This window comes from Gekko japonicus, unplaced genomic scaffold (genome assembly GCF_001447785.1).
Source record: "Gekko japonicus isolate JY-2015 unplaced genomic scaffold, Gekko_japonicus_V1.1 scaffold1118, whole genome shotgun sequence".
In the NCBI taxonomy this organism is placed as follows: Eukaryota; Metazoa; Chordata; class Lepidosauria; order Squamata; family Gekkonidae; genus Gekko; species Gekko japonicus.
The window spans coordinates 140779-163898 of record NW_015176006.1 but is presented as its reverse complement, the minus strand read 5'-3'; the positions used below and the strand labels follow the sequence as shown (position 1 = coordinate 163898).

General features: G+C 49.4%; 1 protein-coding gene across 1 annotated transcript in view; it reads right to left on the bottom strand.

Annotated features, from left to right (window-relative positions):
• LOC107123267 (transmembrane protein 132D-like) overlaps positions 1 to 19290 on the bottom strand; it is a 218406-nt gene extending 199116 nt beyond the window's left edge. The window contains exon 1 of the mRNA XM_015426489.1: positions 19114 to 19290. Within this exon, the coding sequence (XP_015281975.1) occupies positions 19114 to 19272 (159 nt within the window). The 5' untranslated portion in view covers positions 19273 to 19290. The remainder of the gene's footprint in view (positions 1 to 19113) is intronic.
• Positions 19291 to 23120: the final 3830 nt, after the last annotated feature.

Here is a 23120-nt window from a genome sequence, read left to right as displayed (position 1 = left end):
GGAGGTGTGTGCTCCTTCAACAGGCTGGTAACTGTGTAACTGAAACCTCATTCACATGTAAAGCTTGTGCAGGCACCTTCTATGTGTTGCATCACAACAGGTGACTTGGAATGTACAGTTCTCTGAGCCTCTGTGTGTGTGTGCACAGTCCATTGTGTGTAGCAATAAATATAGTTCATAAAGCAAAATATCTTCATTCTCTAACACCTCCCCAAACCCCTAAAATCTCCAGATATTTCGTGATATATCTTTGCAACCCTACATGTAGGTATAGCCTTAGTCTAGCAGGTTATCCAAATAAGAGACCTTTAGTGAGCCTACAGCTCACTTGCCACCAGTCTTTAACTTAAAGCTTGTATCCCTTTTAATGGGTTGTAGGTATCAGAAGAAGAAGAAGAAGAAGAAGAGATTGGATTTATACCCTGCCCTTCACTACCGGAAGGAGTCTCAGAGTGGCTTACAATCTCCTTTCCCTTCCCCTGTCCACAACAGACACCCTATGAGGTAGGTGGGGCTGAGAGAGCGCTTTCCAGAACTGCCTGTGAGAGAACAGCTCTGAGAGAACTTGTGACTGTCCCAAGGTCAGACCAGCACTGCATGTGGAGGAGTGGGGACTCAAACCTGGTTCTCCCAGATTAACCCTAACCGCTACACCAAACTGGCTCTCTGATGTATTAATAATCTATAGGAGAGGCCAGAATGAGGACTGGATATGCTTTAGTACAGAATGCAGTTGCCTCAGAGCCCCCCCCCCGGCCCCCATGCATTGGATCCATTTCAGAAATGCAACTCAGAACTCCAAAATCCAGGAAGAAATCATCAGGAGAATTCCGAAAGGATCCCTACTTAACAGGGAAGGTAGGGCAGGGGTGGTCTCAGACTGTTGTATCTTCTCAAAGATCAAACATCATCTGCCTCTAGGAGTGGAGGCATCTCTGCCGGCTTGTGTTCAATACCACATCTCTGCTCTGTGATTCCCCCCCCCCCCCCCCCCCCCCCGTTGTTTCTCCAGATGCAAGAAACAGGGACAACCCCTCGTGTTACATCCAGCCAGATCTTTTTAGCTGGTGCCATAGAAATGCCAGCTCATCGTAAGCAGCCTGACACCTCAGAATGATAAGGTGCGTTTTAAAAGAATGGGAAAAGCTAGCCGGTAACCCACTTTTGCAACGCTTTATGTAGAGCGTGCACATTTCCGTGTGATAATCACTAGGATTATTTGGGTAAAAACGTTCCTAATGGATGCATAATGCTCCTGAAATGTTTGAGAGAAAAAATATGTTTTACAGGGAAGGGACCAGCAGCTAACACATCGACAGCAAGCGTAACAATAAAAGGGGGGGAGAAGTGGTGTGTGTTTTTAAAACTACTCTTAGAAGCATATGTTAACATTGGCATCTACTTACTTCCATTTCCATCCTTCCCTTAAGTGGCTTCTCTGTTCTAGAACTTACGAATACACTGTGCTTGGTAAAAACAAATAAATAAGAAACAGCATCTCGGTAGCCCAACTGCCCGTTGCTAGATGATCAGAATTACTGTAAGCCTCCGGCTGGACGGTTGCGTAATAATTCACCTAGGGCGAAAATGTCTTTCTAGCATTAAGCAGCTAAAGGTTAACTTGTACACAGAGGGATAAAGCTTTTTAGATTCTTTGCTTCCCACGGTGTTTGCTTACTCAATTGACTCGCTAGGATATGATTTTTTGCAAGCGTCTCTTAACAACGGCGAAGCAAACAAAACTTTGGAGAGCGGGGGCGGCTTGCGTGTGTGTGGGGGATCAGAGCAATTCTCACTCCAACTTCTGAGTGCTGTTGAAGGGGGGATGGGGTATTTGGGGTTGCCAGCCCCCAGGCGGCACCTGGAGATCTCCCGCCATTACAATTGCTCTCCAGACAACTAAGATCAGTTCCCATGAAGAAAAGGGCTGCTGTGGAAGATGGATTCTATGCCACTATATCCTCCGGATGTCTCTCCCCTCCCCCAAGCCCCGCCCTCTCCAGGCTTCACCCCTCCCCCCAAATCTCCAGGTATTTCCCACCCCAGAGCTGGCAACCCTAGGTACCCTTCCCAGAGGACATCAGCAAGTAATCCTGGGACCACAGCTCCAGAACTATATGAGCACAGATCTCTGGCACAGTAAGATGGCATATAGTGTTCGTTTTGTACCTTGGAGTCCCATGTGTCTTGGGTGTCACCCAAATCCTCTAACCTAAATATTCCCAGTCTCTGGTGAGTTTGGAATCACCAGTGCTATGCAGCCTCCCCCTGCTGAAGGCCTTCACTCCAGAGCACCCATTTCACTCTCCACAGGTGATTCTGTTCATCTCTGGCCGTGTGTCTGATTGTGTTAGCAATCAGACTAGAGTTGCCATGTCCAAATCCCACGCCGGTGGGGGCTGGGAGTGGGAGAGAGCTTTCTAGGAGTGGGGCAGAGCACTGTGACATGCTGACGTCATGTGGAAGGGATGTCAGCATGTCCAGGGGTCGTTTCGTAGAAAAAGAGCTAGGGGAACTCATTAGCATAACTAATTAGCATATGCCACACCCCCTGACATCACTGGAAGTGTGTCATAAGGCCACACCCCCTGACATCACCGGAAGTGTGTCATAAGGCCACACACCCTGCCCCCAATGGTCCTGGCTGCCGCCGCCGGCCTTGCAGCTCCACGGCCGAGCCCCATGTGGGGCCCGGCGGTGGACCTGCAAGGCCGGCGGGAGTGCAAGGAAGCCCCGCGAAGGCCCTACCTGGCCCTAGGGGTGGGGAGAGGCAGGGAGGAAGCAACTTACCCTCCCTCTTCTCCTGCCTCCTTCTGGCTGAATGAGGGCCGGAAGCGGGGCGGCCAGAAGCAGGGGGCGGGGCTTCGTCATGTGCCCCGCCCCCGTACCTCACCCGGGGGAACTGCGATCCCCCACGATCCCCCCCGAAATGACCTCTGAGCATGTCAGCGATGTTGTGCGGTGATGCTCTGGTTTTTGTGCAGAACTCTATAGTCAAATCAGCCTCAAATCATAGAGTTTTGCTCAAAAACCAGAGCATCGCTGCATAACGTCCCCGACATGCTGACATCACTTCTGTGTGATGTCAGCACGTCACATTTATTTCCATGATGTTGCTGTTTGGGTGGGATTTTTACCCACCGGCCAGCTGGCGGGGGCAGGCAGAAGCCCAAAAAACTGGGGGATCCCCCACTCCCAACTGGGGAATGGCAACCCTAAGTCAGACCCCTGATCCTGCTGATGGGCAGTTTAGAGCTAAAAGAGCCGGAAACACCCCTTTTAATATCACCCCAATACCTTAAGTACAGGGCACTGCTTGGGCCAAAATGGACCAAGATGGATGCCAGCCAGGCATTAGCCTGGGAAATCAGCTTCAAGGCGGGAGTCAGAGTGGCTGGCTGGCTACTACCCCCTCTTTGCCCTGGGGAGATGCAATGACTTAGGAAAATTGATCACCCGGGACCTATTTATTCACTCAGCATAATCCCATCAACACCCAAGCCTGACTTCCCCTTCACCATTACCCTTGATTAAGTGGTGATTTATCAACGCTTAAGTCTATTCACCTTCCCGATTAGCCTTCCTGTCTGGTGCTTGTAGGGTCATCAAACCTCTTACACCTCTTTGTCTATGTCCAGTAGAACCATCAGCTCATCGTACTCCGGCGGTGAGTCAACCTGCCTCAGGATATGTTTTGCCTTATAAATATGCCACCCTGCTGCCCTAGCTGTGTGTGTGTTTTCTTGGATACTCCTCACAATCCCATTTGTGTGTGGATCCTCTCTCACTTCCCAAATGCTTGCCATTTCCTCTTCAACTTTGCTGCTTCCGTGGACCTCTTCAGGATTGGTAAATATCACCTTTCCCTAAAAATCTCTCCCCTTTCCTCCCAGTCTTTGTTAGTTAGCTCTCGTGTATGTTTATTGTATTCATTTTTTAAATCCTGTTCTTAATAAAAAAACATACCAGTTGAACAACTGCCCGGTTATCTTCGAGAGCTCTCATAGGGACAAATCCTGGCAGACATAAGTGGAGATCTAAGTTACCCACCTCTCACTCTGTCTTCAAGCTAATTCCCTCAAATTAAGTGGAGACTTCCTACTTTGGGTAACTATTTGTCACAGTGTAGGGCTGCCAACCATTGGCTGGCAACCTGTGGCAGAAGGAGGGGGCAGGGACAGGGGAAATGACATCACACCAATAGCACAAAGTCACTCCCATGGAACAACAAGAAGTGATGTCACCGTGTTGGCGTGATGCCCTAGCATTCCCTCTGAACCCTATGGTAAAACTGACGTGACCCCAATTTTCCCACCCATTTCCTACAACCAACCTTGGCAGGGAGAGTGGGAGGAGGGTGTAAGGTCTTCCACTATAGTGTCAGACCTGGTATGCTAGAAGAACATAAGAGTGTAAGAAGAGCCCGGCTGAATCAGAGCAATGGTCCACCTAGTCCAGCATCCTGTCTCACACAGCGGCCCACCAGTTCCCTTGGAGAGCCAACAACAGGGCACAGAGGCCAAGGCCTTCCCCTGGTGTTGCCATCTGGCTCTGTTATTCAGAGGCTTTACTGCCTCTGAACATGGAGGTTCCCTTTAGTCACCATGGCTAGTAACCAATGTTCCCTCTAAGCTGAGTTAGTGTGAGCTAGCTCACATTTTTTAGCCCCCAGCTCACACATTTTTGTCTTCGCTCAGGAAGGAGGGCTCCAGAGCAAACTAACCTATGTAACAGCCAAAACACTTGCTCACAGCTTTAATGCCAGAATTTTTTGCTCACAAGACTCCACAGCTTAGAGGGAGCATTGCTAGTAACCACTGATAGACCAATTCTTTATTACAATTACAAGGGAGCGGTGGCACAGGCGGTTAAACCGCCTGCTGGTAACATCTGCGAACAGCCATTACAGCTGTTCAAATCCACCGTGGCCAGAGTGAGCACCTGGCCCTAGTCCCAGCTCCCGCCCACCCAGCGGTTCGAAAGCACAATTAACATCAAGATGCGAGTAGACAAATTGGGTACCTGCCTTAGATGGCAGGGGGCACCCTTCCCCTTCCGGGGGTCTGGAGGAGCGCTGGAGGCGAGACGAGGTGGAGAACAACGGCATCGGCGGCAAGCATGGCGACTGGGCGAAAACATCGTAGCAGTCCAGACGTCGGCGGCGATGGGCGGAGCCAGGTGACGCAAGGAGAACGTGAGGCGCAGGCATGGGCGGAGCCATGATGGACTGAGCCGAAGCTGCGCCAATGCGCACCGGGAGCAGGATGGAGCCGCCGACCGTAGCCGACGCCGAGGACAAGCGAAGAGGAGAAGGAGGAAAGCTGGAGGGAGTCGAGCCAGCAATGGGGCGAGATGCCGAACTAAGATCAAGAAGAACAACAGCGCCATCTACAGGGTGTTGGTAGGGCAGTCCCCACCCCAATTCAGATGTGGCCATAGTCAGGGATAACAGAGTAACTGTAAGCCGCTCAGAGACCCCCTAGGGGGTTCGAGAGGGGTAGAAGCCGAAAGTAATAAATAAATAAATAATTTATGAATCTATCTAACCCACTCTTAAACCTGCCTATGCCTGCAGCCATCACTACATCTTCCGGCAGTGAATTCCACATTTGAATCACTCTCTGTATAAAGAACTGTTTCCTTTTGTCCGTCCTGAACCTACTGCCCATCAGCTTCATTGGATGCCCTCAAGTTCTACTATTTTGGGAGAGGGAGAAAAAGTTATCCTAAAAAAAAGGCCTACTGGATCAGACCAGTGGCCCCTCTAGTCCAGTCTTGTCTTTCAGACAGTGGCTAACTAGCTGCCCTGGCAGGCCAACAATCAGGCCAGAGAGACCAAGGCATTCCTCAGATGTTGCCTCCCAGCACTTGTATTCGAAGGTTTACTTCCTCTAGCTGTGGAAGTTCCCTTGTGTCATCATGGTTAGTAGTCACTTTTAGACCCTTCCTCCTTCTGGGATCCACTTTGAATGGGCCACTAAAGTGGAAAGTGGGGGGGGGCACACACATATGACCTATTTTCAAAGGCCCCTATTATTTTCATTCATTGTTTATTTGGAAAATGTATACGCTGCACCTCCAGAGACCTGCTCAAGGTGGCTTACAATTAGGGTTGCCATATGCCCACTAAGTAGGGTTGCCCAGTCTCCAGGTGGTAGTTGGAGATCTGGGATTAGAAATTATCTCCAGGCAACAGAGATCAGTTCACCTGGACAAAATGGCCATTTTGGAAGGTGGGCTCTATGGCATTATACCCTGCTGAGGTCCCTCCCCTTCACAAACCCCACCCTCTTCAGGCTCCACCCCCAAAATATCCAGGTATTTCCCAATATGGAGCTGAGAAGAAGAAGAAGAAGAAGAAGAAGAAGAAGAAGAAGAAGAAGAAGAAGAAGAAGAAGAAGAAGAAGAAGAAGAAGAAGAAGAAGAAGAGACTGGATTTATATCCCGCCCTTCACTCCGAGTCTCAGAGCGGCTTACAATCTCCTTCCCTTCCTCTCCCCACAACAGACACCCTGTGAGGTGGGTGGGGCTGAGAGAACTCTGACACAAACTGCTCTTGAGAGAACAGTTCTCAGAGAACTTGTGACAGACCCAAGGTTGACAGCAGCACATGTGAAAGGGATCTGGGTGTTCTGGTTGATCACAAGCTAAACATGAGCCTGCAGTGCGATGTGGCAGTGAAGAAAGCTACTGCAATCTTAGGATGCATTAACAGAAGCATTGTGTCCAGATCAAGGGAGGTGGTAGTTCAGCTCTATTCTGCTATGGTCAGGCCACCCCTGGAGTCCTGTGTCCAGTTTTGGGCACCACATTTTAGAAAGGATGTTGACACGCTCGAGCGTGTCCAGAAGAGGGCAACCAGGATGGTGAGAGGGCTGGAATCCAAGTCTTATGAGGAAAGGCTGAAAGAGTTGGGTCTGTTTAGCCTGGGAAAGAGAAGGCTTAGAGGGGACATGATGGCAGTGTTCAAGTATTTGAAGGGCTGTCATGTAGAAGATGGAGCGGATTCTCTCTTGCTCCGGATTGCAAGACTAGATCTAATGGGTGGAAATGACAAGGGAGTCGTTACCGGCTAAATATCCAGAGAAACTTCCTAACTGTAAGAGTGGTGGAGCAGTGGAATACCTCGGGAGGTGGTGGATGCTCCTTCGCTGGATGTCTTCAAGCAGAGGCTGGACGGCCATCTTTCGGGTATGCTGTAGGGCTCTCTTTCGGCTATGCTCCTCCAGAGTGCAGGGGGTTGGACTAGATGACCTGCAAGGTCCTTTCCAACTCTAACGTTCTATGATTCTAAGGTCACCTAGCTGACTGCATGTGAAGGAGTGGGGAGTCAAACCCGGTTCTGCAGATTAGAGTCCGCCACTACACCGAACTCTATCACTGAGGGCCTGGAGATCTCCTGGAATTGCAACTGATCCCCAGACTACAAAGATCAGTTCCCCTGGAGAAAACGGCTGCTTGGAAGGGTGGACTCTGTGACACTACACCATGCTGATGTCCCTCCCCTCCCCAGGGTCCACCCCCAAATCTCTAGGAATTTCCCAGCCCGGAGATGGCAACGCTAGAGCCATTTAGGGCCTTCAAGATAAGAATCGGTGCTTTGAATTGTGCCCAGAAAAAGACTGGGAGCCCGTCCCATTATTACTTCCATCCCCCAGTTGGGCCAGGATAATAACTGGACAAACAAAACACCCCTGGCACAGAGAAGGGGGCGGGGGAGAGGCTGAAATTACAGCCTTTATGTCTCTATTAAATGAATCCCCACCCCTCATTGCCAGCTCCACACAGGCTTAATTGGGGTTCGGATCCTCAACCCAATGCTGCTTTAATTAGTAATGAGGTTAACTTTCGATTTGTGTCGACTGTAGTGTAAGCAAACCTCCCCGATGCATTCACTGAAGGGGGGGGGGTCTAATCAATAGAACCCTGCCATAGAATAGGGGGGGGGGGATATAACGAAATCAATCCAAACAGGGATTTCAGCTGATAAAGACTGAGAGAACAAAAGTTCTGCTTGTCTGTAGGAAGAGAGAAAGCTCTTAATTTGGCCGGACAAGCAGCTGGGCTGGCCACGTTTGCCAGGAAACTTAATTACCCTGGAAGGAACGACGCGGATTGATCAAGTCTGAATTGTTAGAAGAGCCATCGGTGCCAGGATATCAGGGGCTTTGTGGCCAGTTGTGCGGCACGGGCAGTTGGGAAGCCCAGGGAGATTTTCGACAGGGAAAGGATGAAATAGGAATAACGCTCGGGTGACCATCGCTCAATGGAATTGATTGGCAGCGGAACAGACAGAGGAAGTAATTCTTAGCACAACTAGAAATTAAGGACTTGGCAGCGATTGGATGTGATGACAGCCACCCCCTTAGATGGCTCTGAAAAGTAATTAGACACATTCCTGGGTGGAAGTATCTAACAACAGTTCTGAGAACCTCCAGGTTCAGAGGCAGTGTACCTCGGTATTTTAGTTCCTGCGGAAGAACAGGAGAAGTTGTCGGCTTAGTCCCACGCTAGTGAACATCCAAAAGTATCTATCTGGCTGCAGGTGGAAACAGGCATGCCTAGGCCTGCCAATTCTCGGTGGGGGAATTCCAGGATATTTGGGGGGTGGAGCCTGGAGAGGGCGGGGCTTGAGGAGGGGAGGGACCTCAGTGAGAGATAATGCCATAGAAACCACCGTCCAAAGCAGCCATTTTCTCCAGGGGACCTGATCTCTGTTGTCTGGAAATCACTTGTAATTCTGGAACATCTCCAGGCCTATCCGGAAGTTTGTAACCCTAGGCATGGCTCAGTGGCAGATCACATGCTTGGCATGCAAGAAGTCCAAGACTGGCATTTCTGGCTAAAAACAAAAGGGATCTCATGCAGCAGATGGTGGGAGAGAAAGACCCTTCTTGGCCGGAAAACACATCGAGCTGCTGCCACTTAGATAATGCTCAGTTGGATCGGACGGTTATCTCAGGCAGCTTCAGGACGCTGGACCGGATGGGGCCATTGGTTTGATTCAGTAGAATTCTTACTTTCTTAAGGATTTGCTAGAAGGATGTGGAGGACAGAATGGAGCAGGTGCAGAGGAGAACGACAAGGATGATCGGGGGCCTGGAGACCAAGCCCTGTGAGGAAAGGCTGAGGGAGTTGGGGATGTACATTCTGGAGAAAAGGAGGTCGAGGGGGGACAGGATGGCTCTCTGGAAGTATTTGAAGGGCCCTCGCTTAGAGGAGGGCAGGGAGCTGTTCCTGTGGGCAGCAGAGGAGAGGACTCGCAATTATGGATTTAAAGGTACCGGGGCTGGATATTAGGAAAACCTTTTGACAGTCAGAGTTGTGCAACAGCGGAATCAGCTGCCTAGGGAGGTAGTGAGCTCCCCTTCACTGGTATTCTTTAAGCAGTGGCTGGACAAACTCTTGTCAGGGATGCTCTAGGCTGATCCTGCATTGAGCAGGAGGTTGGACTAGATGACCTCTATGGACCCATTCAATTCTGTGATTCTAAGATTCACACCACACCTGGCCAAAGGCTTGCCACTGGAGTGTTGTGCATGACAAGGATGTACCGGTTCATTATAGGGTCTTTAAGAGAGCTGTGCTCGGTGTCCTCATAGGACTGTTAAGGGAAGCAAGGCCACCTGGGGCCATGTGCGATGGGCCAATCTTGTCCCCACTGAAGAATTATCCCCCAAAGTTAGGAAAGGAAGGATAACATAGATAGATAAGGGGTTAATAGATTTCCCCCATCCTATTTTATAAGAATGCCAGCCTCCAGGTGGGACCTGGGGATTCCCTGGAATTACTGCTCATCTCCAGACTACAGAGGTCACTTCCCCCTGGAGAAAATGGATATTTTGGAGGGTGGACTCTGTGGCCTTGTACCCCACCGAGGTCCCTGTCCTCCCCAGGCCCCACCCCCAAAACTCCAGGAGTTTCCCAACCTGGATCTGGCAACTCTACCTCCCCATCCCCTGCCAGTGGCCATGGGGGACCTGGCAACCCTGTTGCTCTAGGTCCCAGTTTGGTATAGTGGTTAAGTGCGCGGACTCTAATCTGGGAGAACCGGGTTTGATTCCCCACTCCTCCACTTGCACCTGGCTGGATGACCTTGGGTCAGTCACAAGCTCTGGCACAGCTGTCCTTGAAAAAGAGCAGTTTGTGTCAGAGCTCTCAGCCCCGCCCACCTCACAGGGTGTCTGTTGTGGGGAGGGGAAGTAGAGTTCTCTCAGCCCCACCTACCTCACAGGGTGCCTGTTGTGGGGAGGGGAAGGGAAAGGAGTTTGTAAGCCGCTCTGAGACTCCTTTGGGTAGTGAAGGGCGGAGTACTCCGCCCCTCATCTCCTCCTCCTCCTCCTCCTCCTCCTCCTCCTCTCTTCTTCTTCTTCCCACTGGCCGACCAACACAAAACAGTGACTTTGATGCCATCACAGGCATGATTCCATCATGAAGTTTCTGAATTATGTTCTACGGATGCACATATGAGTGTGCCAGAGTGGTGCAGTGGTTAAAGCAGAGGTCATTTCGGGGGGGGGCGTGGGGGATCGCAGTTCCCCCGGGTGAGGTATGGGGGCGGGGCACATGACGAAGCCCCGCCCCCTGCTTCCGGCCGCCCCGCTTCCGGCCCTCATTCAGCCAGGAGGAGGCAGGAGAAGAGGGAGGGTAAGTTGCTTCCTCCCTGCCTCTCCCCACCCCTGCCTGCCTGGGGCCAGGGAGGGCCTTTGCGGGGCTTCCTTGCACTCCCACCGGCCTTGCAGGTCCACCGCCGGGCCCCTCATGGGTCTCGGCAGTGGAGCTGCAAGGCCGCCGGCGGCGGCCGGGACCGTTGGGGGCGGGGTGTGTGGCCTTACGACACACTTCCGGTGATGTCAGGGGTTGTGACATATGCTAATGAGTTATGCTAATGAGTTCCCCTAGCTCTTTTTCTACGAAACGACCCCTGGGTTAAAGTGTTGGACTAGGACCTGGGTAAACCCAGGTTTGAATCCCTACTCTGCCATGAAAGCTTGCTGGGTGACCTTGGGCCAGCCACACACACTCAGCCTCACCTACCTCCCAGGACTGCTGTGAGGATAAAATGGAGGAGAGGAGAAGAATGTAAAGCCACTTTGGGTCCCCACTGGGGAGAAAGGTGGGATGTAAATAAAGCAAATAGTAAAATAAAATAAATAAAATACATGTGAATCTGTGCACTGGTAAATGGCCGCCTAAAGAAAACCTTGAGACCACCTTATCAAGATGAGCTCCTCCGCTCTGTTCCAGTGGTGTGCACATCTGTAACATGGAAAGAGAGTAGGGACGAGTGAACTGAAAGCTATCGCCAGTTGTGCTCTGTGCAAAATGGAACCTGCCTCTCCCCACCCCTGCCTGCCTAGGGCCAGGGAGGGCCTTTGCGGGGCTTCCTTGCACTCCTGCCAGCCTTGCAGGTCTACCGCCGGGCCCCTCATGGGGCTCGGCAGTGGAGCTGCAAGGCCGGCGGCGGCGGACGGGACTGTTGGGGGCGGGGTGTGTGACCTTATGACATACTTCTGGTGATGTCAGGGGGTGTGGCCTTATGACACACTTCCGGTGATGTCAGGGTGTGTGGCATATGCTAATGAGTTCCCCTAGCTCTTTTTCTACTAAACGACCCCTGGAACAATGGAGGATTCTGCAGGCAGGCAGTTCCACTACATAAAGGAGACAAGATATATTTGATTTGATTGATTGATTGATTGATTGGATTTCTACCTCGCCCTCCCAGCCAAGTCTGGCTCAGGGTGGCTTACATAAAGTCAACACATAGTTTACAATAAAACATAACATATAAATTAGATTAAAACAATTCTAAAACTATTTAGACCACACAATATAGTAAAGTGAACCCCAAAACCTGGGCAGAAATCCGGAGAAGAACTATATGTATTTCAACAGGAATTTTATGGGACCAGACCCTCCCATCAGTGGCACAGACATTGGCAAAACTTGCAGAGAAACAGCCAGAGAATGTACCAAAGGCCATGCCAAGACGCCCTCCAATTCAGAAAGATAAACCATTTGTCCTGAATGTTCAAAGTGGGCCACCGTCATAATTCAGCCCTACCTCCAGTGGCTGGAAGTGATTTATCTGAACAGAACATTCCTTTGCAGACAGTAAATTTGACCTGAACGTCCTCCACCTCTCTGTGTTTATTCACTCCTAAATGCTCCGGTGTCAAGTTTTATCACCGGCCAATTATTTTGGACAGGATCAGTCAAGAGCCGGAACATCAGAGTCGCTGCCATCTGGTTTCACCTTTGGAATCGGAATAATCCGCAGGTAAGAAGACAGACGTGGATGTGAACACGGGAAAGGAGTGGTGGGCAGGGGGGGCAGTGTGGGGAGCAGAAGATCAACCGAGTGGCAGTTTTGCACGAGAAAATGAAATAGCAGGAAAAAAACAAGCTTACACAATGATTGACCCGCCAAGCTAAACACGGTGGTACACAGCTGCTCATCAGGGGTTCAATAAAATCCCTGAGTTTTGCTGGTCGCATGGTCATGTGTTTCGATTAGCCCCCAGGGGGAGTGGGTTACACAGCATCCTCAGCAGATTTCACCCGCTGCTCCAACCAACCAGGAGGGCCTTTCCTAGAATCACAGACGTGGAAGGGGTCCATCCCTTGGAAACACAAAGCTACAGGCAGATGGCTGCCCAGTCTTTGCTTGCAGACCTCCTGCAACTGATAGCCCACACCACCCCCAAACTGGACACATTGTCAAATTGCTCTCACTGTTTCTAATTTTCTCTTGAAGTTCATCTGAAATCCACCCTCCTATAACTTAGGCCAGGGATCCCCAACCTTTTTGAGCCTTCGGAATTCTGACATATAGTGGTGGGCACAGTTTATTTATTTATTTATTTATTTATTGGATTTATATCCTGCCCTCCCCGAATGCTCAGGGCAGCTAACAACGAGGCACAAGTGCCAGATTTAAAACAGATAAAACAGTCTAAAACAATAAAATAATACAGTACAACAAAGTGTCAGTGCAAGATGGGGTAGAACTTTCTCGAATGGTATTGTCACAAAATGGTGGTTGCAGGAGGTAGGGCAAATCACAAAATGGCTGCCCCAGGAGGCAGCTCTAACCACATAAATGTCAGGGAGTGAAGCTACATATAACTCTAATAGTATTTCTTCAACAGTTCAGGTAGAAGCTCTGTTTAATAGGATGCCTTTTAATCTGCACATGAACAAGTGTAGTTAGGAGACTCACTAATAACAACTTGCCAAAAGGCTAAAGAACATTTAGTAGAAAGTAATGTATACAAAGTGGTAACAACAGAAAAGTACAGAATGCAAACCATGGACAACTTCTGCATCAATACACTGCACCAGAAAAGTACTAAGTATGAACAATGGAGAACTATTATATAAATACGACGTTGTGTCTGGATGTTTGATGACAATGTTTCAGAGTTCATCCTTCATCAGGGTGTTCCCTTTAAACTGTTATGGTTATCATACTTTTGTATGCATTGGGAACAGTAATAATTCATCACAAAATCTGATGCCAATCTCCAACAAGTAATCAGCTCCAGTAGCTTCAAGCTTCCAGCTTAAAGGGAACACCCTGATGAAGGATGAACTCTGAAACGTTGTAATCAAACATCCGGACACAACGTTGTATTTAGTTCTCCAGTGTTCATACGTTGTACTTTTCTAGTGGAGTGTATGGATGCACAAGTTGTTTATGGTTTCCATTCTGTACTTTTCTATTGTTACCACTTTGTATACATTCCTTTCTGGTCTTTAGCCTTTTGGCAATTTGTTATTAATGAGTCTCTTAACTACACTTGTTCCTGTTCTCTTTTACTATTTCATCACAGAATAGTGTAGTTAACATCTTTGTATGCTTTTAATCTGCACAATCACAATCAGAAGCCGTGCTGGGCAAAAACCCCATCTACTTTCTAAAAGCACTTGGAGAGCACCAGGAAAGGTGTCAGTGGGAGCCACGGAGCCCGTGGGCACCATGTTGGGGACTCCTGACTTAGGCCCATCATATCTAGTCCTGTACTCCAAAGAACAGAGAATGAGTTTTTGCACTCTTCCATGCAAGAACCCTTCAAGTATTTGAAGAATGGGATCCTGTCTCACTTCCATCTTTTCTGCTCCAGTCTCAACCTACTAAGTTCCTTCAACCTCTCTCATAGGACTTGCTTGCAAGACTCCCAACTGTCTCGACCACCTCAGAACATAAGAACATAAGAAAAGTCATGCTGGATCAGGCCCAAGGCCCATCCAGTCCAACAATCTGTGTCACACAGGGGCCAAAACCCAGGGGCCATCAGGAGGTCCACTGGTGGGGCCAGAACCCCAAAAACCCTCCCACTGTTGCTGCCCAAGCCCCAAGAACACAGAGCATCTCTTCCCCAGAAATAAGAACACAAGGGAAGTCATGTTAGATCAGGCCATATGTTCATCCAATCACCTCTCAAAGCTGTCTATGCTTGTATCCACCACTATTCATTGCCACAGGAGGTGGTGGCAGCTACAAGCATGGACGGCTTCAAGAGGTAATTGGATAAACATATGGAGCAGAGGTCCATCAGTGGCTATTAGCCACAAGGTATAGATAGGAACTCTGGGGCAAGTGATGGTCTGTATTTTTGGTTCCTGGGGAGGGCAACAGTGGGAGAGCTTCTAGTGTCCTGGCCCAACTGATGGACCTCCTGATGGCACCTGGTATTTTTGGCCACTGTGTGACAGAGTGTTGGACAGAAGGTCGGTAGTTCGAGACCCTAGTGCGGCATGATGGAGTGAGCGTCCGTCTCTGGCCCCAGCTCCTGCCAACCTAGCAGTTCGAAAGCAAGAAATTGCAAGTAGATAATAGGTACCACTTCGGTAGGAAGGTAACAGCGTTCTGTGTGCCTTGGCGTTTAGTCATGCCGGCCACATGACCACAGAAACATCTTTGGACAGTGCTGGCTCTTCGGCTTGGAAACGGAGATGAGCACTCCCCCCTAGAGTTGGATTTGACTGGCTTTTGAGCAAGGGAAACCTTTACCTTTACCTTATAGCCCAGGGAACCAATGCTCCCTCTAAGCTGTGGATTTTTGTGAGCAAAAATTCTATTTTGTGAGCTACTGGCATTAAAGTTGTGAGCCAGCGATTTGGCTACTGCATACATTAGTTTGCTCTGGAGCCCTCCTTCCTGAACTAAGATAAAAATGTGTGAGCCGGAGGCTAAAGAACTGTGAGCTAGCTCACACTAACTCAGCTTAGAGGGAACACTTCAGGAAACCCTTCCTTTTTGCAGCCCTGCTTGGCTGGGTACAGCAAATTAACAAAACATAGGCCCCTGCCACACGCAGGGGAAAAGGCGCTTGAAGGCGCGGCTTTTAAAAGCCGCGCCAATGTTGACACGGCGCGGCGGGATCCCACGGATCCCCCGGCCGCGCCGCCTTTTCTCCCCGGCGCGATCAAACGCCGGGGAGAAAACACGCCCTACCCGGGGGCCGGCCGAACTGCGCATGTCCGAGCATGCGCAGTTCGGCTCCGGCCCGGGGTTGTGCCGGCGCAATCAAACGCCAGCTTGTCGCGCCGCGTCCTATTGAACCACCCAAGGTAGGTGGTTCATTTTGCGGCGGTTCTTCCCGGGTTTGGGCCAGTTCAGGTGCGGAAGCAGGACGCTTCCCAGATGTGGTGGTGTGATCGCGCCGGTTTGATCCGGCCCCGAACTGGCCCGCTCCCGGACCAAATCGCCGCGTGTGAACGGGACCATAGATCCCAAGGTTTCCGGTTCTAGCCTTGGCACCTCCTGACATCTGAATGTCAGGTGGAATTCTGCAGGTCCTGAATGGATTTCAGGTGTATTATGTAATCTGACTCATGAGGAAACAGGAGTGGGGTTTTTTTTTCAAAGAAGAAAAAATATTTTTAAAAAGGATAGCAATAAAAGAAAGACACAATAGCGTTTGGTATCATAAAGCACCAAGGCAACATCCAAGTAGCTCTAAAGTTGGTAAATTACAGTAATGGCCCTTATCAGCTCCGTGAAGTGCACAAGCCCTTCTCCAACCTTGACTAATGGCACCATAATTAACTGCCCGTCACTAGGCAACCACACAGCTTCTATTCTTTCCCCCCTCCCTAAACACTCAAAGATTGATTTTTTGCATATATCTTTCCCCTCCCTCTTTGAGGGCTAACTAATAACATGTGTCAATATTTTCTAATAAATGGGTCTCGGAGCAAACTCTGAACTGCTAAAACCTTGGGGAAGATTATAGACCTCCTTCCACCAGAACAGTAATTTGGGGTAGAGAAAAAAAAACTCACACACAAGGCATCGTTTCCTAGGGGGACGAGGAATGCCCCGTTGTCTTCTCGAATGAGTCCGAGGCCAAAGGACACGGCCCATTTGTAATGCCTTCATTTCTCCCAGATTACAGCCCAAAGCGGAAGGCGTGTTTGACTTTATAACAGGGGTTTCCCATCTCTCCGAATCTGCTTAGTAGAGCAATGTGTCCTGTTTTCCCGCTGTCTGCTCTTCATCTCAATGCCTCCCAGCGAAAACATAGGCCGAGTTCAGACTGGCAATTTAAAGCGCTAGGGAGTCGTGGCAAAGAAAACCCGGAACAGACCTGGAACGGCTTGTTTGCGGTATTCCCGTTCACACTGCAGTGAATGAAGCGTGAGGATACCGTGGAGGAAGCACAAGGGAGCGTTCACACTGTTGGGCCATCCTGTTAGTGGCTGTTTCCATGCTGGGCTGTATGCGCCTATGCGCATGGGCACATGGGTGCATGGGCACAGTGGCAAATAGGGCAGGATCGCGCAGGCACCAAAGGCACCTGCCCGCGGACACAGCTGGTTCCTATCATCAATGACTGCGGGTTGTTCCCGCCTTAGCAGCGCTTGCGTTCACATTCAGGGAACCGGACTCAACGGGCTGTATACACGGTTTGCTACCACTTCCACCAGGTATCTTTTAAACTCGGGTGGGAAGCGGCACAAGACGGCTTGAGTACAGCTGAGGGACGCCTGAAACATGTGGCTGTGTGAACCCGCCCCTTTAAGCCGCTACTGAAATGCTCCTCAAACGTTTGCCTGTCGGGCCAAACTGCCAGTCTGAACGCGGCCATAGAGTCAGAGTTGGAAGGGGCTATACAGGCCCTCTACTCCAACCTCCTTCTCTGTGCATGATCAGCCTAAAGCATCCCTCACAAGTGATTGTCCAGCTGTTGCTTGAAGACTGCCAATGAGGGGGAACTCACCACCTCTCTAGGCAGACCATTCCATTCCTGAACTATCTTATGGTTTAAAAAAAAAAATCATAATATCTAACTGGTACCTTTCCGCTTGTAATTTAAACCCATTACTGTGATTCCTAATGCCTTTCATGGATTTCCCAGGACCTAGTTCAGAAGAAGAAGAAGAGGAGGAGGAGGAGGAGGAGGAGATTGGATTTATACCCTGCCCTTCACTACCCAAAGGAGTCTCAGAGTGGCTTACAAACTCCTTTCCTTTCCCCTCCCCACAACAGGCACCCTGTGAGGTAGATGGGGCTGAGAGAGCTCTGACGGAAACTGCTCTTTTTTAAGAACATGTGTGCCAGAACTATGGCTTGTCCAAGGTCATCCAGCAGGTGCAAGTGGAGGAGTGGGGAATCAAACCAGGTTCTCCCAGATTAGAGTCCGCGCAATTAAGATAGTGCAGTTAATCTATTGCTAGACTGTCCCCCATCAAACTTAAAGAAAAATTTTCTAAAAATCCCTGAACATAGAAATGTAGCAGCCAAGGGAATGGCTCTAGCCTACTTTTCTACTTGAGGGGATAGCTTTCGATAAGCAGCAATTCCCCCCCCCTTGCCAGAATACAGAAACATTCAGCTAAGGATCTGCCCATCCAGAAAAAGGTTTCTCAGCTTCTCTGCTGAACCAGTGGATTCCTATTAAAAAAAAGACTGGCCAGTGCCATGGAGCCCTCCTTTGACTGAGGATGTAACACTAATCATGTCTATTTTGATGATCATCGGGCTTCCACCAACCTAGTCACCTGCAGCAAGTAAAGATCACTTCCAGGCAACCAGGCAGGACTGGCTTTGGCCACAAATGAGTAACCTAAACATGTGTAAGCTGAGCAGACTCCCATACATTTTTTGTAGGCTAACAGACGTTTGTGGACATTCATACGTTAGTAATTTGACTCGATCCTCCAAACCACTATTAGATGAGCTGGGCACGTGGAACATGAAGCTGCCTCGTACTGAACCGGAGCCTTGGCCCATCAAGGCCAGTTCTGAACACCAGCTTGAATACAGGAGAAGTCAATAGACAGATTCAGGAGAACAGAGAGGAAGGTCCGACTCTTGAAGCTGAGTCTCTCCGAACATCCTTGAGGCTGAGAGTTGTATGATATCCCACCTTTCTGTCAAGGAACTCAAGGCAATTTAAATGGGGAGCCCATGAAAGGTCCCACCCAGGCACTGATCAGGCTCAGGCCTGCTTTGCTTAGCAAGGTGAGGGTTGCCAAACTCCAGGTAACACCTGGAGATCTCACTGATCTCCAGAAAACCAAGATCACTTCCCCTGGAGAAAATGGCTGCTTTGGAGGATGGACTCCTTGGCACTGTACCCCACTGAGGCCCCTCACCTCCCCAAACCCCACCCTCCCCGGGCTCCACCCCCCAAATCTCCAGGTATTTCCCAACCCAGAGCTGGCAGCCATATGTAACATAAGAACATAAGAGATGCCAATGTTGGATCAGGCCAAAGGCCCATCCAGTCCAACACTCTGTATCACACAGTGGCCAGAAATACCAGTGCCATCAGGAGGTCCACCAGTGGGGCCAGGACATTAGAAGCCCTCCCACTGTTGACCCCCCCAAGCACCAAGATGACAGAGCATCACTTTTACCAGACCAAGAGTTCCTATCTATACCTTGTGGCTAATAGCCACTGATGGACCTCTGCTCCATATGCTTATCTAATTCCCTTTTGAAGCCGGTATCATGTCCTTTCAAAATTATGTCCTGCACAGTTCAAATTACGGCCGGTATAGTTCCAGAAAATTCCAACTCAACATGCCTCCAAATAGAATCAAAACGTTTGTCCGCCAAGAACATTCCAAGTTCAGATAGCAAAGAGCTTGTCTTACCATAGCCAATGGAAGAACACCGACCAACTCCTTCTGGCTTATGTAGATCTTGGAGATACCGAGGTCAGATGTTCTACCTCCGGGATATTCCACTTGCCACGTAATAAGCTGGGTCTCTGGCAGGTCGCTAAGTTCTTCAATCTCAAAACTGATTTGCATGATCTCAGAGGGAGGAGCATCCGTGCTGGAGGAACGGGAAGGGATCATTAGAATGGTGAGCAAACCAGTGGCATCATAATTTATTTATTGACAAAATTTATATTCCACCTTTCTGCCCACAGCTAACAATTAAAAACAGAATGATAGAAACAGGGTCTCCAGCCTTTTTGAGCCCATGGGCACCTTTGGGATTCTGACACTGTGTGGTGGGCCGACAAAATGGCCGACAAAATGGCCGACACAGAAGGTGGAGCCAAACGTGAAATGACTGTCACAGGAGGCGGTGCCACAGAGAGAGAGAGAGAAGAGGAGGAGGAGATTGGATTTATACCCCACCCTTCACTCAGAGTCAGAGCAGCTTATAAACTCCTTTCCCTTTCCCTCCCCACAACAGACACCCAGTGAGGTAGGCAGGGCTGAGAGAGCTCTTTCAAGAACAGCTCTGACAGAACGATGGCTTCAACAAGGTCATCCAGCAGCTGCAAGTGGAGGAGTGGGGAATCAAACCCGGTTCTCCCAGATTAGAGTCCGCACACTTAACCACTGCACCAAACTGGAAGGCCAAGTGCAGGGGAGAAGAAGGGTAATTAAAAATACACTGGGAACGAGGCATAAGAGAGAAGAAAACAAACACTGCGGTGGGAACTGCCACTGAAATGTTGCTATTTTAATCCACATAGCCAATCAGATCTTCAGTGGCTAATCAGAAGCCCTGCTCTGAAAGAGCCTCACCCACTTTCTAAAAACACTTGGCAGGCACTCAGAAAGGTTTCAACGGGCATCTCCCTGCTGGGGACCCATATATAGAACAATCGTAAAACCAGTTACAACCAAGAGTAATATACATATATAAAAACACGAGCCAGCGTTGAAAACATAGGATGGGAAGAAGGGGTTGCCGAGGGAACCCTGGGCATAACAAAAATGTCTTCATCCACTGGTGGAAAATAGTGATGGAAGGAAACAAATGGTTATCCATGGGATGGAGTTCTACCATGTTGGTGCCATGGCCAAAGAGCGGGTAGCAGTGTGTCGACTTGACACATCATGAGAATCTGCTCTACACCGATGTCGCTGACCTCTGCTTGGAAAGGGCACCACACATTAGGTCTGTATAGATTTCTGCCCCCCAGGCCAGTCCAGGGATGGGGGAAAGAATTCTACACTGGCACAATACATTACTCAATCACCCAGAGAGATAGGCTCTCTGGATTTAAACACAATAGCCACCAGGAACCTCTAAGCTTAACCCCTCACCAACCTGAGATTAGAGATCCCCAGAATCTCAGTTGGCATGTGGGTTTTACACATTAGCAACTCTGTCCAGAGCTGCACAGTTACTCTTACACGGTAGCACAATTGGTCAGCGGTTTAGACTGAAGGATTCAGTTTGAAGTCCAGTTACACATCAAAACAGACACTATTTATAAACAAGAATAAGGGTTTATTCAGTAGAGAACTTGCAATCAGACTAAGAGGATTCAAAAGAACAGCCTAGGCAAGTTTTGCCTTAACTACACAGTAAGAAGCATATTTACCAACATCAGGTAGCGTCCAAGAGTTCAATATTGTCCATTGGAAGAGTCCCAGTATCTTGAGAAACAATAGTTCCATCCTTGCAAGCACATGGTCAGCTCACAAAGGAGTCCTTTGTTCTGCCCGGGACAGCATTTTCCAGGTGCAATTCAACAGTAGAGAGAGCAAGAGAAAAATCTGACTCTCCTCCAAGGGTCAGACAATTAAGAACCCCAATCTAATCATGACTAGCCATGGCCATTAGCCAATCACGGGTAGACAGGGGGTGTCCAACTTTTGGGTTGTCATGGCAGTGGATGGGGGATAACTTCTGAATGGTCAGAGCTCTGAAGGACACACCCGGGTCATGTGCCCTCCCAAACTCTAACCACTCCTCTATGCTTTACGTGACTCCTGACATGTAGGCACAGCCAGGTGCCATCAGGTCTAGCTCTTCCATCTAGAGTGTGAAGAATGTGTGGTTATATGGCAGGCAATTGACCAGATGGTCAGCCATCTGGCTGGCAACAGGAAAGCAAGGTATCAGAAGACATTCCAAGGGGGGAGGCAGGGGTCTATAGGAATCAATATTTCTATACAAGGTCCACTTAATTAACTGTGGAGGGGCTGTGGCTCAGTGGCAGAGCATCTGCTTTGCATGCAGAAGGTCCCAGGTTCAATCCCCAGCATTTCCATTTAAAAGGACTGGGTAGCAGTTGATGTGTAAGACCTCTGTGTGACACCCTGGACAGCCACTGCCAGTCTGAGTAGACAATACTGACTTTGCCGAACCAGAGATCTGATTCGGTAAAAGGCAGCTTCATGTGTCCAGTTTTAAGCAGAATTAAGTGGTATATCATTCCCCCCCCCTCGGATAGTACCAGTTCAAAGTTCAGGTAGGGGAGGCGCTGGGGTCTCAGACTCAGGTCACAGGGGGAGCCAGGGCCCAGTGCGATCCAAGGGCCGCCATCCCTTCAGGCAAGCCTGAGTCCAAAAGAAGCCACAGCGCCATCCCACAAGTGGCCACTCTGGGAACTGCAGTCTAGGCGACCAGCTGAAGCAGCTGTCTGACAGTACCGCTATGGTTGCGAGCTGGAGGTTTTGACATTCCTGGAGATTTGGGGGGGGGTAGAGTCTGGGGAGGATGGGGTTTGGGGAGGGGAGAGACTTCAGTGAGGTGTAACTCCACAGAGTCCACCCTCCACGCTGCCATTTTCTCCAGGGCAACTGATCTCTGTAGCCTGGAGATCTCCAGCTACCACCTGGAGGTTGCCAAAAACAAGAGGGGGAGCCAGTGTACAGTACAAGGAACAGCAAAGAACACACCACTGACTGAAAATAAATGCACAAGCAAAATAGCAAGTATATAATAATCATATAAGCATAACAGCAAGTATAATATGAATCAATTGGCCAAGGTGCAATAATAAAGCATAACAGAAGCACAGTCTGCAGTCTTTCCATGTGTCTACTCCAAATGTTCTGGAAGAAAATAATTCATTCACCTTCTATAAAGTGGATCAGGAGCAGGGCAGGAGTGAGGGCACAGACCCCAGGAAAGTTTGCAAGGACCTGTATGCAATAGCATTCTCCTGCTGTTTGTCCTCCCTGTCTGGTATTCATATGTTGTTATCATTTCTGACCATGGAGATTCCAATTGGCTATCATAACTGATAGGAGAATGCCTCCAAGGGACAAAGCTGGGCTGGAGCATTCAGGAAGAATCTTAGGTGGGCGGGACTGAGGGCAGAGGTGCTGGGACCTTCGATGCACTTTAGCGATTTTCACACAGTAAAAACCAGTTGCAAAGTGCCTTGGAAGTGGATTGAAAGTGCATTATTCAGTGTGTGCGAAAGTGTCCAGAGTAGCAGCCTTCTAAATCCATTGAAGCCAATGAGCTTAGAAGGGTTTAACTCGGCTTAGGACTGCACCATACCAACTGGGACAGGACAGGGCCGATTTAAGCGTGATTCTGGTTATGCAAACCCTTTCCCAGTGCCATTTGTCATGGACTGGGCACCTCGTTTCGAGTCCACTGTAACCCACGCAAAGCAGCTAGGAATGCTCGGTTAGCATGCCAGTACAATACCCACCAGGCTACGGATCTCTGGCATGCACACCAAGCTCATGCAGCTACTTTGTATGCATTGCAGCACATTCAAAATGAGATGCCGAGCCCATGCAAAGTCACCCAGGGAAGCGACTGCACTGCCGGCAGCATCGTGTTTAAATAGGCCTTTACGCAGCGACAAAAGCTAGGCGTTCGGCTGCGTCCCAGGGCTGGAAACCCACCAAGCCCTTGTTAAAAACTCCAAACAAACAACAAGAAAATA